Source organism: Teleopsis dalmanni, chromosome X (genome assembly GCF_002237135.1).
Source record: "Teleopsis dalmanni isolate 2A chromosome X, ASM223713v2, whole genome shotgun sequence".
In the NCBI taxonomy this organism is placed as follows: Eukaryota; Metazoa; Arthropoda; class Insecta; order Diptera; family Diopsidae; genus Teleopsis; species Teleopsis dalmanni.
In genome coordinates, this window is record NC_051848.1 from 41,744,060 (window position 1) to 41,762,683 (window position 18,624).

An 18,624-nucleotide genomic window follows, 5' to 3' on the forward strand; every position below is an offset into this window, starting at 1 on the left:
ATAAAGGTTATATACTATGTTCAGGTAGCCAAAATTCCTTGATTTCATAAAAATTAAATTAAGTTAATTTATAAAGTGTTCATACTGCCCCAAATTAAGGAAATCATATGTTTTTTGTGTACAAATCGTATGTTAGGAATTACTTGCTCCAAACATCATTTTAAAAGTTAATTATTATAACTATAAAAGATGGCATTTAGTAGTTTTATTAGCTTTAATAGATTTCAGGTATGTAAATTATTATTTTTCATTCTATTTTAAATTAATAACAATTACAGTTTTTCTCTACATTCAAATTTAAACATTTACACTAAAATCAAAATATTTTCCCGGTCTCGTTAAAGTCAACCTTCATTGAAATTTTATTAAAAAAAATTTTACTTTTCGTTATCTCAACTTTATCTTTTGCTTAAAATTTATTTAACGCATAGTTGCATTGGAAATGTCCCTTAATTTCAGCCTTCCGCGTTTCAACGAAATTAAGGCAATTTTCTTTAATTTTGTTCTAAACTTAAAACTGCATTTTGTATGGAAAAAAACAATGTCATTTCGCTGAAACGGAGATGAAATTAAAGTGTGTCTGAACAGCGTATAAAGATAACTATTAAATTTAAAAAGTAAATACACCAATTGTTATTCTATCATAAACTAACTGATAACTTCGATATATTTGTCTCGCCTCTTCTACCAAAAACCGGTTTCAAGCGTCACGCTACTGGTAGTGAAGTAGGTGCAAATAAATTTTTTAACAAATTTTTCAAAACTAATATTATAGCAATTTAGCACAAGTTTAGCGTGCTAAATCAAGATCGGAGAGAACTTAATAATAATTTTCGCAAACAAAAAAAATTAATACATTATTTTATATGTATATTATTTATGTAAATATAAATAAATAAATATAATATAAATAAAATTAATATGTTCATTTTATATATACTTTATTTATATAAATATAATATATTAAACAATTTTGAATCATGTTTTGGGTATGTTGTCCTAAATAATCAATAAGTTTTAATAAACTATAGATATATAAAATACACAAAATTTAGTTAAATACGCAAAATAAAAGTGAATTGCAATTTAATGATATATATCATTAAATTGTGTCAGCTGTTTATTTGTTTACAGAATTCGATAATATTTTAAATTATTACGGACTTTGTTGACAGCACCACAACTATTTGTTTATTCAAGACAGCAACCAATGTTAATATATCGTAAAAAATATGAATTTTTGCATTAATATAAATATTTCATAATATTGCAATTTGCGTAAAAGTTAATATTATTAATGCTTAATTAATGTACATTAAGATTTTTATTGAAATAATATAAACTTTTTATATAATTAAAATCATTGATATTGTTTCCATACACTTTCTAATAAAATTCAACAGATTATATTGAGGACTGACAGACGGATTATATGAATCTATGCAAAATAGTTGGTTGTGATATCGTATGATACATATGGGTTTGCATGTTCTGTGCATGTATCAGGGAATTTTGCTCTAGCACACTTACGATATATGTTTACAGTATAAAACAGTTAATAATGTGGTTTAATAGGATTCTATCTTATTAGTCGACCTAAAATAGAGTGCATAAACCTATTATATGGTGGAGGCAACCTTAATAGATTTAGAAGACATAAGTGAAACAAAGTAAGTCTTAAAATTAATGTTTGATATTGAAGAAATTGCTGCCCTCACTATTTATGTGTAAAAAAAAGAAAACCAATTTTGTCATTATATATATTTATATATATATATATTATTGAATTATTTATTCTCAATTTTGCTTCATACTGATTGCAAACTTTTGTCTACAGTTTGATTTTACGTTTATAAGAATTCTAATCTTAATTGACTACAAACTGATCCAATTAATTTTGACGTCCTCACTTGAGGATAAGATTTTGTTATAAGAAAATATTCTAAAGAATCAAATAAGCTATAATTCAAAGGAGTCTATTTAGGAGGAAATTATCTGTTTGGCAATAGAACTGATTCAAATTGCAAGACGTAATCGTGGTAAGTTATTGAACATATATCATGACTCTAATTGTACATTTTCTTAGCACATAATAAGTTCTTTTAATTAATTTAGTTTTTGACCGGATATTATATATCCAACCTATTAAATTATCCTGATATTATATATCCAACTCATTTCCTTATTAATCTACTGAATTATATGATATGCAAGTCTCCTCAATTGCTGACTAAATATCGTTTTTATCTGAACGATATTGTCCAAGTCTCTTCTGTAATCCCGCTCTGCGTGGTCAATTGTGGTTGCAACAATCCCTTGCACAAAGTTTACCCTTAATAATTATTACTAAACAAATTAGTAATTATCACTCGTTTCTATTTTTGGCTTATTTCTGTACTCCTATGTCTGTATTTTCCCTAATCACTGAAATGGGGTTTCAGTTTTTGACTTTTACCTTTAAAAAAAGTACTTAATCATCTTATGAAAAATATATTACTCTAATGACATCTAGTTTATCAAAGATATTTACATAAAATCAATACTAGAAAATAAAAATCATTAGTATTAAGAACTGAAAAATATTTTTGTTTAATTTTAAAATAATTGTTTTTATTAAGAACCATTCGTAACGTCTATTAAATCTTTATAAGAACCCTATAGTTTTCACATAGTATGACCAAAGTACATAACATTATGATATATATATTGAATTAAATGATATTCGTTATATAGTTGATTAAAATAAATTAAATTAATATGAAGAAAAGAAATACAAACTTTATACGGCGTTTACATTGGCCGAAAATGGCTCATTTTGGTCAAAAATCGAAAATGAGTATCGAATGGCTCATTCTTGCATATAAAATTTCAAGCACAAAATGAGCAATTTTCTCACATTCTGTATGAATGACGTTCGAATGCATTCCACATATGTTCCAAATGCAAAGGAATCTATTGAACATACCCTAAATGAAAGCTCTTCATGGCATTTTGACAGTTTGTAAAAGCTGTTTTGACATATTTACAAAAAAGATAAACAAATGTTTAGTAGTTTTATTTCAGTTTGAATTGTTACCATGAGAACGAATGAAATACAACGAATGTAAACACTTTCAAATGAGTCATTCAAAATGAGCCATTTTCGGCCAATGTAAACGCCGTATAATTCTCATATACATATTTACAATAATACAAGGTTTTGTATAAAAACCACTTAAAATCGATTTCAAAATATATTTAATTTAAAATTAATTATAGATAGATAGATTTGATGTGTTTTTAAAGCGGTAAATACTAATGAAATTTTTAATTTTGCTAACAATCGATTCCACTGTAAGCAGCTGTTTTTGCTGCATATTTCCAAACTCATAAAAATAAAAGCCGCCAGTGGGGTTTATATTCAAGTTAGAATTTTACATGTTAAAACCAAAAATTTGTTGCTAATGTATTTTAAGAATTTCTAATAATAATTTTTTCAACTAGTCATACTGATCATCATATTTATGTAGAAAGAAATTATATGTTGATTTCTTCAGAAAAATTAAGTCATAAATATGAGTCAAAATATGTACACAGAGTAAAAATTGCAAAAACAACCCTTGCAAAAATATTTCTTGTGTAAACAGAGTTGCCAAGTCTCTAATAATAAAAAGAAAATAGTGTAGTGATAAAAATTTTGCCTTATAAAATTTCTGTATTATTTTCGTTTGAATTAATTTTGATACGATTAAAATTGTATATATATGTGATTTTAAAATATGATATTCTAATATAAAAATGTTTAAAAATGTTTGTAAAAAATAAAATAAAATTATGAAGAGTCTGTACAAGCTTCATCAGTAAATATTGCGGGTCCAGGTTATGTCATTGCATGCGCCGCCCGGTTTAGTTCAAAAGCAGATATAAAACCAAATTAATCGAACTTTTCAAATGACAAAATTTGAATCATATTCATTTTGTGTTATCTTTAAAATTTTTAATTGGTAATTCTGAATTTAATCTGAATTTACTGTAGTTGCATTAGTAGACATTTATATTTTTTATTAATATATATTGAATTAAATTACATATTATTTGTCAAATCACGAAACAGCTGTTTATTTCAGGATAATCTTGCTACTCTGGCAAAATATCTAGAGTGTTATAAATTAATCTTGAGTGTTAAGAAAAGTATTAAACAAACCTTTAAGTAAATAACTGAACGTTAATATTAAATATACTTAAAAATTTATAAATTAATAATTATTTAGTTTAACATATTCATGAGATTTTGATATATAATAGAGATAAAAATATATATAATAATTTATTTGTGAGTTAACACTAAAAGCAATTTTAAAGTAAACTATGATTAAGGAACTGGACTGCTGAATCCTTCACTTTAGAGATAAATATATGTACATATATCATCTGAACTTCATGTTGAAAGGCACAATTTAATTGCACAATAGTTCAAAATTTATCAGAAGTTCTCTTTTTGTGTATCTACGCACCGGTATTGTTTTTGCATAGCAAAATTAATTGCGTCATATAACACAAGAATGAGATAACGTGAAGGAAATTGTGAAATTTTATGTGCACACAAAAAGGTCTGCTCCACGAGCTACTCGTAGTAACTTCGAGTAACTCTGTGCGTACACAAGTGCGTAATCTGAACTGTAACCTGGCATTTTACTTGTGTTACGCTCTGAGTTTGCTCTTTACTTGTGTTTTACTTGAGTTTTACTACGAGTAGCTGGTGGAGCAGACGTAATATCAGATATATATATATATATATATATCGTATATATAATTGCTCCAATAAATATTTCAATAATAATATAAGTTCAACTTAAAATAGTAGTAATGGTATTACTTTGGTTTATATACATTAATTTAAGTTCATTTTTTAGTATTTGTATTAATAACGTAGAGTTTGGCTTTATTTATAATATATTATTTTATTGTCTTCCAAATATTAATTTATATATATGTTTCTTCAATATATATTGCTTGTATATATACTGTTAATAATGCAGTGTAAAATTCTGTAATTTTAATCTATTTAATCATATATTGCTATATAAGTGATATGAGTGTTTAATGGGATGTGGAATAAAATTTCATTTTTCATATTCGAAATTTTTGTTTAATCGAGTTATTCTATGGCTTCACATGCATACACACAAACACAAAGAAGATTTTAAGTTTTTATTTGCAGTTTGTGCTTTGCATCGAGACGACGTTATCGGGGCGACCGCGCTGCTATATTGTTTTGAAAATAGTTTGCTGGAGTAAAATAAAAAATTACTTAAAATTGTAAACAAATAGATTTTGTGCAATTAAAAAGCTAATTTGTGATAAAAGCCTAAAATTACTGTGGAACGTTGAAGTCTGACTTTTTATAAAAAACACAATTTTCTTGTTTAAAGAAAATTTACGAGAAGGACAAAAAAAAGGACAAAATTATTTTAATATAGTATACAGTGAGTGTGAGCAGAACAAGGTGTGTAAAACAAGTGTCAAATAGTTTTAAAAATCCAGTTGGAAATATTTTTTTGGCAAGAAAATATCGTACGGGAAAGATACCCTAAAAACTGTTGGAAACACAAAATTCAAACGTTCCTTTTTAAATTTCATATCCTTGATAGTTGCACAAAAAACAAAAAAAAATGGATTTTAATTTTGCTGATTTAAAAAAGGAGGCTGCCGCTACTGGTGAGGATATTTTCACTCATGTTACTGATGTTGGTAAAAAGGCGGCCACCTCCGTAGTGAGCGCAGCTCAAAATCTGATTGATGATGTCTCAACCGAACCGCATGATAATAACCTCCATTCGGCTGCAATGAAGGACTTTGATTTCGAGCATGTTGATCCGCAAACGTTTGTACAGCGTATGTCGGCTGGTGCAAAGGAAGCACAAGAAGAATTGGATGCCAAGTTCGCACAAAAAACACAAGATTTGGATTTTCTTCAGGACACTCACGATATTGGTGCACAAATTCAACAGGACGGCCGTCAAGGCATGGCTGCTATGACTCATGATTTCATGAATGCTGAACGTAATTTTTTCGATACCCATGTTTTAAAGGGAGATGTACTAAAACCAGCTCCAGTAGCACCTGTATCAGCACCGGCACCAGCACCAGCACCAGCACCAGCTGTTAACAAATATGTTGTTCCCGAAGATGATTTGTTTAATATCGGTAACGTTCCAACAGCACCACTTGCTCCAATGACTAATTATTATGACGAACCAATTATTGCATCTGTCAATAAATCAGCAGATATAGCACAAACCAACAAAGATTCAGATACTGATTCTCCATCAATATCTTATAATCCGTCTCCAGCTAAAAAACATCCAGTCGCCGATGCACTTAAGGAACAAGAAAACGAAAAATTCATTTCATCTGAGGATTTGCTTAGTGATTTTAAAGAAGAACGCAATCCTACTCCAGATTTTCATGCTGCTCCAACTGTTGGAGTTCCGACATTTGCAAGCTCTGGCATAAATGATTTTACCAATAAAGTTTCGTCCTTCGGTATTGTGCCTACAACTGATCTTGATGAGGACAATGACGTGGAAATTATTGCAAAGGGCACGTACAAAGCTGAAGATGATTCATCGAAATTTGATGCAGGCAAGCAAGTTTTCGATACTAAATCCACCTTCATACCAGAAACGAAGCCAAAAATTGAAACAATTACCGCTCCAGCTCCAGTTCCAGCTCCAACTCCAATCACTGTTAAAGCAGAGTCATCCAGTGTACCAATTAAACCGCAACCAACTGAAGCTACAGCCAAGAAGGTGCCAACTACTTTTGAACAGGATACTAAGGGACTACAGCCAAAAATCATATCAGTTGAAGAGATTTTCTACAAGTATGGACTCGGTAAGTCAGAAATCACTTTTTTTTTTGTTTTTTTGTTTTTTTTTTGTTTTGTTTTGAGAGCATTTAAACGTGTTTGTGATGAAATTCAGTTCTTACAAAAAATCTTAATCGAATTTTAAAAATATTTAAAAAATATCAAGTGCAATATGTAATATAAAAATAGAATAATGTGATTTAGTATATTCCATGTGATACATAATATTTTATATATTGTATATAATATTTTATGTATTATATATAATATTTTATATATTATAATATAATATATTATATATATAATATAATATATATATATATATTATATTCATATAAATTTTATATAATATTTTGTATATATATATTATATATATATTAAATATAATATATTATATATAATATTTTATATATATTAAATATATTTTTTATGTATTTTATGTATATTTATTATATATAATATTTTATATATTACATGCAATGATTTATGTGTTATAAAAATAATACAATATAATATATAATGAAGTCGTGTGCTTTCATATATATATATGTATCGTAGTTCTGCTCCTAGTATTGAAAATAAACCACTGATTTTAGAGTATATAAACTACCTAGTGTAGATTATTATATATACATTTTTGTGTCCAGTCCATTTGCACTCACAATCTAAATAAAATTGCAATTAAATTATTAGACATTTGAAAATAAGGAAAATAGTAATTGAATACAAGTCAAATCTGTATACGTAGTGGGACATTCAAGTAGATAGTCATTTAGAATGATGTGCCTATAACGTTCACTTGCTGATAAAAATTGTATATCTAATGATGCGACCGCATATCAATCTTTGATATGAACATTGCTTTACGTGCTGCAATTTAAATGCAAAACTATCAGTAATGTCCAAGGGTCTACAAATATTAAATGTAGTTTGGAAATATAAGATATAACCACTTTTTCAGCGTCATAATTGCGAACAAAGTTAAGGCTTTGCTATCTAACAGTTTATATTGTTTAAGTAAATATAAGAAGTGGTTCCCAACTGGACTGAATCAAATCAAAGTCTCGAGACCAATTGTCAGTATTTACGATCAATTGTTTTTAGTCGTTCTCGTTGCGGATTACAACAACAATATGATTAAAATAATATTATAGAATAGCTATAGTTGCGATGGTATATTATTAAATGAAATCAACAAAAACAAAAAAAAAAAAAACTATCATATGTATTTACAAATTAACGTTCAGTGAGAAGGGTCCGATAAGTCTGGTACACGATATATATCACGTGTATATAATAATGAAGTATGAAGTACATATATAGTAAAGCAAATAGGTGATTAGTTTTCCTATAAACAACTAAGTATAAGTCCTATATAGCTAGTAGCTTATAAATGTTGTTAGAACAGAGCAGAACAGAGATATTATTGCCTTGCTTTATTGTTTATAAACTTTAACAGTTTGTGATAGATATATCGCACCATATACCTGTATATTTATATATAGTTATAACTATTCAATAATGTTGTCTTCGATGGTTCATATATAATTTTCTAGTGTTATTGTTGTTGTTATAGCACGAAGAAATCTATATTGCAAGAATCATGAAAGGAATTACAAAATAAATTGAGATGTTGCTTGGGTAGGAAAAAACTCAGAAGCAGTGGGGTTGTTTAGAATAATCAAGATAGATAAGGGGTGGAATTGGGTCAATATCATTCAACGCAATACTCGATATTAATAGCACCGTTTATTAAATTTTAAATTGGTTGTATAAAAACTTGTACGGTTAAATGCTCTCTAAAAATTTATGTCATTTTGATTCATTAATGTGTTGTTTTTGTCTGTGTTTTTGTTTATGTTAAAATTATGCACATTCATAGTATCACTAATTTATATTAGTGATTTATACTATTCGCATTTCTGATATTGTCATATTATAATCAACTTTTATATTAATCAAGGATTTAGCTTGAAGCATGTGTTTTTGCACCAATATTCTTAAGCTATTATTAATTATGAATTGTTTTTAAAATTTGGTCATATCAGTTTCTGCTTTGATTTTCTTATTAATTTATTTGTAGCTGTAAAAACTGACTTTTAACTGATTTCCTTTGGAAATCTATGAAGTCTCTTCAATACTCACTACATCTTGAGAATATTGCAATTAAATTAAATTTAGATTGACACGTTAGTATATTATTGATTAGTATATTTAGATTGATTAGTAAAAATACAAATGTCATTTTACTGGTCAAATTCTTATCAGATGTGTTTGAAGACCGGAAGACTCTACTTTTTTGAAAGTCTGTCTGAAATTCTGGTTGTTTAATAAGAATAGCTAATCCCACTAGTTTATAAATAAATGGTGTCAAGACGTTCATCGTTATGCTTTTAAAGTGTTTGACACTTTTTTTGTCTGTGAAAATAGGTAACTTGATCACTTTTCATCAGGAGATAGATACGTGTTAAACAGTTAGTTGTCTCGCATATATATGTCTATCTCCAATGTGTACCGTCATTGCTGCTATATTCGTAACGTCGCCCATTGGTTTTATATTCAAATGGATATAACCTTTTAGTTTATGACATGAGCTCATTAAGGTGGCAAGTATTATTCTCCTACACTAAGATTAGGTTCAGTATTCTTCCCTATTCCTCTTATTTTTGCTTTACATCACAACGCTCATGGAACGACCCACTGCGATATTTTTTTATTTTTTGATAATATCTATAAATTATAGTATTGTAATATATTATACTGCAATATTATAGGTTAGTTTAAATACTAGTATTATGTCTTAGATATATTGTACTACTATATCTATTAACTAGTATATTGTATAAGTTTTTATGCAAATCCATCTTAAAGCGGAGAGATACTATTGAAAGCTTTTCAAATTGTTTTTCGTTATTGTTGTTATCTGTTTATAGTTTATAGTTCTATAGTGTTCTTCAAAAAAAAAATTTGTTCTGACCAAAACGAATTCCTCCCTATATCAAAGTTTTGAACCTCTCTATAGCGAATTCCTCTCTAAAACGAAGTTTTTGGCAGGTACCAACGATTTTGTTATAGAAAGGTTTGACTGTATATGTGGTACATTCATTGTATGATTCTATTGTATTGACATTGAAACCTAAAATAGCGAACGAGTGTCAGAAGTGAAATCTTTTTAAATATTTAAGAAATAACAGAAAAATATCCACTTATTTTAATTTTCTCAAATCTGAAGAAAGAGTTGAAAGGAAGCTGCGTAAAGTGATTTCATATTACATAAAACAGGGGATATATGCCATACAAGTCATTTGGAAATGTTCCAGATGGACACAGATGAAGCTTTTTAATTTCTTTTGTGACGAGTTGGATGGGTAAGGGGCTGAATATTATGTGAACTTATTTTAGAGTAACGTGGTTGGTTTGGAGTAAAGAGAGAGTGAGGTTGATATTAAAATTTTTTAAAGCGGAAAAAATAATGTAAATAATATTTTTTTTTGTTTCCCTTGAGTTATAATTTTAAGTAATGGTGCCCGGAGTGAATCAGATTTACTCATTACCCGTGATAGCTGCATGACCAGCGATCCCATAAGTTAATTGTTTTTACTCGTTTTGTTTTTAGTTGCATAGACTGAATCCACTTACGGTACACATTTATATTTTTATAATTAAATTTAATTATTTCAATTTTAATTATTTTTTTTAATTTTAATTTTTTTTTAATTATTAATTTTTTTAATTTAATTTTTTTTTTGATTTTAATTTTAATTTTTTTTGTTTTGATTTTAATTTTTTTTTTTTTAATTTTATTTGTTTTAGTTTTTCTCAAAATTATTTATTAATTTTTGCAACAATTTTTAGCTGTAGCATGCGAAATACTTTAGAAACTCTTCGTTCCTCTCTCAATACTTTTCAAAAAAAAAAATATTTTTAAACAAAAATGAGTTTTCGTTACTTTTTAATATAAACATTTTTATTATACACATTTTTAATTGTTTATATATGAATTTCTCAATATTTAAACAAACGAGCGTACTTTGTCGTTCTGCATTATTCATTGTGAAATTATTTGAGTCATGATGTCATCAGGTACTGAACACTTTGTACGCCTTATAGCATTTTTAATATTAGATATTCAAATAAAAATTACTTTCAAATAATTCAATATAAATAAGAAATATTTGTTAGAAACAATAAGTGAGAATATTTGCTTTAATTGAATAAAAGTTCATAATATTTTGCAATCTAAGATTTATATTTACTCCAGTTCGGATGAATAATTTGTTTGTAGTTCCAAGTTTTTCGTAAGGCGAAAATGAAGTTCCAAATGAAAAATCCAATGAAGGGAAATATTAGACTTAAAGGAAAAATTAAATAATATTTCAAAACATATATTATAACGGTGTCCATACTGCATTGTCCGCCCACACATCCAACCAACTTATCGCTCTGTTTAATTCTCTAATTCACTTGTAAAGGTGAAAAATTAGTTATTATTGATGGTAAATGTTGTACCACAGAATAATTTGTTTGCTGCTCGCTTACGTTGCTTGGATGCCTCGTCGTTAGTCAACGAGCCACCAAACCACTAAGCCATCAAGCCGCCAAGTAAATGACTTTGACTTTCAAAATCCGCTTTTTTCACGCCCGTTTTTATATTAGTTTGTGCCGGCATTGCCGTTGCTCCGCTCCACTGCCAGTGTTTCATACTCAATTTGCCATAAATGCTGCGCAATCGAATGACTCACGTTTTTTGCTTCCATGAATCTTTGCTTTTTTTTAATATTTTCCTAAAGAGTTATCAATATTTTAAATGAAATACATGATTTTGAATGATTAAAAAGAAATTTCAGATAATTTTCTTTTAAACGAAGCGATGCATTCATTTCCAAGTTTATTTTTATTATTTATTATTTTTAGATTAAAAATAAAGCGATTATTTGACAGTCGAAGCTAGCAATGATTCAACATTAGATTCTTCATATACATCATTAAACACTATAAACACTATTTATTCTAATATCATAATATGGATCTAGAAATAATATCCACATCCGGTTATATATTTAAAATCACTTATGCTGTTAACATTGGTGATTATACTTTTTAAATAATGACCGAATGCTCTTTATTTTATAAACCAATAAAAAAAATAGATAGGTCACTAAATATGCTTAATTATATATATCCAAACATAGTCATAATTTAGATTAAAATTTAGTCTCTTTTAAAATATATATATATGTATTAAATTATTATTAAAGAGTAGACGTGAAAATTGCTCAACAGCTGGTACTGCGGCCAGAAGAGTCCTATTGTACCAGTTTCACTATTGATTAAACAAAGCCCCTTAAAGCTTTGTGAATAAAGTCTAGAACTAAATCTACAGAAGAGTTCTTAATCTGCTCTGGTGACAGAAATTCTTTATATATGTATATATATATACCAATTTGCACCGAACGTTTACATCTGTAAAACATTTGATCACCCACATTGCGGTTTACCCAGCGTTGGATTGTTAACGCTTTGGTATTGCAAATGCTTTGGTTTTTATTTTTAAAATTTATAATTATTTATCTATTCATAAATTTCAATATTTATTATTCTGCTAAAAGTTGCTTTACAAACTTTAATATTATGTACTATTTATTTAGCAAAGTAATACTTTCATTGATTTCGGTCATCGTTCATATCTAGAACAATTTTTTCAAACCTTTAACTATTATATGTATAATAGTTATAAATACATATGTCTGCATATTCATTCAACAAATATTACCTTTTAAATTAAGACACAACGAAAAAGTATTAAAATAGTAGTAAAAGTAAGAAATTAACTATTGTGATATGACTCTCTGTAAAACAGGCCTTTTAATAAAGATCAAAAATAACGTGAAACTATCGTGACCATTCGTCATATGACTGTCTCTATATTATGGCTATAATTGACGCCAAAACATTTTGAACTATAGCCCTATTAGGCACAGATTATCTATAAGTTCAGTGCAAGTCCTTTGCCGTAGAATGTTCCGCGCTCTAATCATCCAATAATCATCCTAATCTCTAATCATTCTGTCATCGTTTGAGGGAACTGCTCAACTTTTTAACATAATTGTGGGAGATTTGAGTGTCTATAAGAAACATTTTACAGCGAAAAAAAACTGTTCCCCGGAGGTCAATATTAGTGGTAGACTCTCCGTAGACTCTGGTTGAGTAAATCTCTCTTGATTTACGCAAGCAGAGTAGAGGTAACAAACCTCCTTCAGATATAAAACTGTTGGAGATTTGAGCGTCTATAAGAAACATTTTACATTTCTAAAACGTTTTTTGTATATTTATCTAACGTTAAAATAGTTTTTATATATTTTAACTTCTTTCTATTGCCTATTAATTAAATATTTAAGATGCTAACAGATGTTGCTTTCTTACATCTTGCTTTTATTTTAGATACATTAATTAAGAACTGAATATTGAATGATGTAATGAATCATTATCTTGTATACATATCTATAATCCATATCTATATCTATAATCTATGGGAGAAATATCCAAATGTTATTGTGGTCGAAGCCCGTCGAGATCTGTTGGTAGAGTCTTTGTGGGGAGTTATAAACGTCGCCAGTTCTCTTTGGTTAATTTTGAACGGTACTTGATCGTCGAAATTGACGAGTGACTTCGGGACGTAGATACGACCGATCTTAGACGATCACCAGATCGTCATAGTTAACGACTACTTTTAGGATGCAGATTCAATGGCTCCTGGAACGGGTTCCAAATAATTTTTAATTGTTTTTTCTTGCACAATTGTTTAACCATTATGTGTACTAGTACTAGTTCTTTGCTTTAAGTTTATTTCTAAGGGTAGTGTATTATATTATTGTCAACATTAGTGCTTAATAAGGTAGATAGGTTCAGATTTCGTTCACTAAATTTCGAAATAATATTATGAAGAGTTTTGACTTCATTTCGTTAATCACGGTTAAGTGCTACTCAGCACTGTTCTTGAAGTTAAACCGTTCGTTAAAATGAATGGTCCTAGAAACAGTAAGAGTTGTTGTCTTCTACATTTTGTATTCACATTTTTGAGTTAAAAAAAAATACATATATATGGAAATGAAATTAGAATTATTAAAAAAAAAAAATATGAAATAAAATTCTGTTTTTTTAATTTAGTTTTTATTGCTTATCGATTTTAAGTATTACATTGGTTTTACAGATAAATTGCGTTTTATCTTTTGCTGGACCAAATAGACCGCACTCTGATAGCCCTCAAATAAGCTGCTGTATTTATAACTATTAATAAGCTGTGCGCTTGTCGTCCATACACAATAGATCTTTCAAACGTATTATGGATTTATCTATGACGTTTTTTATTGTGTTTTTGATGTAAATTTTCTATAAATTGTACAGTTGCTTGTAATATATGTTCCCTTTTCGATGCTATATACTTTGCACACTGCTCCGATGATGATTTTTCATATTAAATTTCACTTTATGGTGACGGCTGTTTCCCCGATTTTAGTGTACACGTTTTACAGTGCATGAGCGGGTTATTAGCGACTTATCAACAGAACAGTAAAATTTTATGAACGTTAAGATTAGTTTTGTTAATTTAATAAAATTTGCATTTGCTATGCAAGTCATGTTTGTATCTCCAACAAGCTTAACCGCGTACTAAATTCTGTTTAAATTCTGTAGTTAAGAATTTTAGTGAACGGCATAAGAAAGTTGCTTAATATTATTTCGTATCGTAAAACAATATTTTGTCGGAAATCGTAGCAGTTTGCAATATACATTTTCTTAAACTAAGTCTAAACTATATCGTATCACACATTGGCATCACACATCACATTGATCTATTCCAATGGCTTGATATAAGTTTTAACTGTATTTTTAAGATCTTATGTTTAGGAACAAAATATTATTATTAAATATTTTTTTTATAATTATGGTATACATAGTGCTTCCCTTTCACATCGAAATGTGAAAAAAAATATATATTTTTCATATCTATTGAGATATGTGCTACTACAGAGCCGTCTCTAAAATCGTAAAAGCGAGTACTTTTAGATTACTATTTTAAATTACATTATTTTCAATTAAAAACCTACTTAATCGTATTTCAAATGTTTTTCTAAATAACTTAAGATTTGTAGTTAGTTTTCTACTTCAAGATTTTATAGGTCTTCTTTAACATCCATTAAAACTACATAAAAGTATTGTTTTTTTTTCTGATGCTTGTACTTATACTTAAGACTAAGCAATATTTCTGACTAAATAATGCTTGGACAAAGCGACCAGCAGCGTTATAACTTTTTGATCTGTTAAATTTTATTGCTTTTAAATGAACTGAAGACTACTTATTTACTGGATTGACATCTATTAAGCCAAAACGGGTCCTCGAAAAATACAGCAATTATTATTTAATATTCAAAATTATTTTTATTTCAGAAAGTGTCCAAAAAATAACTTTTTAATAGTATTTTTGATTAAGATCTATTTATTATAATATGTATATAATTATATATATATATGTATATATATATAGCAATTCCATTATGAGTAAGTTAATATGATTTATTATGTTAAATATATGTGTATATACACTACGATACATATATTTATATATATATGATATATATTAAATCTTTTTAATTTTTCTGCTGTTGTTCTTATATTGTGATCTGGACGAAGATCTCATTAGAACATTCCTTTGTTATTATAAGAAGAACTTTTAACAGAAAAAGCTGAACGTTCGCAATATCCGATTTTTATTTTTTATTTATTTAATGTATTGGATTTATTGGATTCTTAGATGTGTCACACATATTAATCTATTTTTTTTTTTTTATTAATTATAACTTCTTTCATTTTTTATTTGAATAATACTCCCTATATTATTTGCATTATTCTAAGACATTAAAGAATATTTATGAATATATAAAATTTTGCTTTGGGAGAAAATCAGTCAGTGCTGCTACACCTACCTAACTATACGTATTACCTCACACTCTATTAGTACCTCACATTTTTATATTGAACTTGTATTTTATTATGAGTACTTTTACTTCTTGTATATACAACAAATAGAAAATTTTTCTGTTTAACATTAAATAAATGCCGTATATGAAAGGTCAGAGTTCGAAAGTAAGTGTTCTACTTGTGAGCTATTAAGAAACTTATATACGCTATTTGGTATTCCTTTACGAGATAATAATAAATTTTTTAAACGATATTTATTATAATTTAGATTTTCTAAACATTTTTTTGATATTTAATAATATATTTATTTATAATTCGAAAATTAAACGCTTCCAAAACGAGATGTTGAGTGTACGCCTAGATCAATATTCTACGTCAAGTTGTAGACATTATACTACTATTTAAGGATATGACTAATTGAAAATTGGTGAGTCGGCACTGCTTTAAATTCTGTAGAGATTGTATTATGATCTATTAATTACTGTATACTGAACAATGTATGAATAGGTTTCTGTAAAATATTTTTAAAGTTTCTATATGTGGTTTCTATATGTGTTATATTCTAGTCATTCTTCTTATGTATAGGGGTGTTGTGTTGAATGGATTGACTGGCTTTTAAAGTAATTCATTTAAAACTACATATATATATATATATACCCTCTTCCACAAAGAAGTGATTAAGAATGTGTTTTTTTTTGTAATGCTTTGAAGGAAATGGTAGACCCTATAGACCCCATAAAGAATAAAATTGTGTAAGTCTACTTTTTTTCTATATCTTTAATAATTGTTTTAATTGCTTCTTTTTTTTTATTACTTTTATTTTTTCTTTGTTTCTTTATAAATTCAATAGGTTCTCCTCAAGTGTTTACTTCTTATAATTCTTCTAGATTATATTTTGGAGAGTTTAGATTTGGACGTTTATTTTTATTACAATCCTTACTTCTCGAGGTTGTTTTAACTTCAATATTGTGATTTTAAGTTGTGTTCTTATATGGACATGTCCTTTTACAGTGGTGCCCTTTACGGTTGTGGTGACCGGTGCTGGGTCATCAAAGTTAATTAGGGGTTTATCATTACGGTAAATTTATGTATCTATTCACTAAATATTTGATTTCTATGTGGTAACCGTTTGATTTTTAAATATCTTTTTAGTGATATTTATCACTATTTTTACTTTAACTTATTTTGGCAACATTATCGCGAAATAAGTCAGATATTTTTTGCCAAAAATTACGAATTTTTTTTTCTTCTTAATAACTCAGATAACTCAGAATGACCTGGTGGCGAGTAACATCTATTTATGTTTCTCTTGTTATTTGGCTTTGATAGTAATACAACCTCGTTGCTCTAGAGATGTTTATATTCGAAGTTAACTAAATAAAATCTATTGAAGTAACAGTGGTTGTTTTTTATCTTCACGTTTATAAAAAAAAATAGTTTTAGATAAATTAATAAATAAAAATATGACAAAAATGATTTTTTTTTTGCAAAATCTCTCTCATAGGTTAATAAAAAATGATAGGCCATTAAAAAAAAGCGGGATTATTTCAACTCATTGTCATTTTCATCTAATACTTTATATGTCATTCTACTATTCTTTTTAAAGTTTGTTAGTTTTTTCTTTAATTTCTGTTTATTGCATTCACTTTTATAACTGTTTTTTATTTTTTTATTTACAACCGAGAAAAGAATCACGTTTTTATCGTTTTTTTTTTTTAGTAAGAATTTATTTTTTCTACTTGCTACTTCAATAATTTTATATAAAAATAAGTGCAGTTAGATAATATATATATATATATATATATATATATAAATATATTTTTTAAATCTGTTTAAATCTGTTCACATATATTTATTTATATAAATATATAATTTTAAAATGTTAAAATAATTTTTGTCGTTAGATCAAAATTTCTGTGAAAATATATAAAAATGTGCATAAATAATTGGAACGCAATTATTAAATATAATATAAAATATTTAAAGATTAATTAATTAATTGAATATTTAATTAAATATCAGCAATATTTAATTATTCTAATTTTTGCCTTTTAAAAGGCAATATTATAAATGTGCCTTTTAAAAATTACACAATTACACAAATTGCATTATAAAACATGTTGAAATCTAGTTACCTGAATCCTCTAATTGTTGGGTTATTAGTATTTTAAAGTAATTGCTTGCTGGAGGGTTATTATTGAATATAATCAATATATCGAAAATAATATAAACCAATCCACATACTTCAATTATGCAATTTATTGGTGTTAGTTTCTAAGTTCGACGACGAAGACGTTCTCATATGTGAGGAAAGTGCAATATTAAAATCTTATTTTTTGTTTATAAATAATAGTTACATACATATAGTTATAGATTAAGATTTGTCTAGCAAAAACTTAGTTTCAAATACAAAAGAGAGAATGCGGCACAAAAGATAATTAACCTAGTGTGAAAAGTTCAATATGTTAACTTTCGATGTTGTGATAATAAAAATTTTATCATAAACTTTAAATTGCATTCTATATGTTAACTTCTTTCTGCAAAATAACAACAGGTTGAAGAAGTTTACGACCTTACTTAATGAAGTCTTAGTGGGTTACTTTTCAAGTTAGAATAGATAAAGTTTATTTTTCTTTCAAGTTAATTAAAACAAAAACATAAAAAATTATAAATAATTACTATATTTAAATTGCTTTCATGTAGTAATGGAGAAAAAGAATATAATTTTATTAGTAAAAGTTTAATGTTCTTTAAAAAAAGTTTACCATTTTCGATTTGTTCCATTAGAACAAAATTTA

At 27.2% G+C, this 18,624-nt stretch overlaps 1 protein-coding gene across 2 annotated transcripts in view; it reads left to right on the forward strand.

Annotated features, from left to right (window-relative positions):
- Window positions 1-5,196: 5,196 nt before the first annotated feature.
- The window catches only part of LOC119687047 (reticulon-1-A), a 68,911-nt gene continuing 55,483 nt past the window's right edge, over window positions 5,197-18,624 (forward strand). For both annotated transcript variants that reach the window (XM_038101196.1, XM_038101197.1), the window contains exon 1: window positions 5,197-6,876. In XM_038101196.1, coding sequence (XP_037957124.1) covers window positions 5,652-6,876 — 1,225 coding nt within the window. In that variant the 5' untranslated portion in view covers window positions 5,197-5,651. The remainder of the gene's footprint in view (window positions 6,877-18,624) is intronic.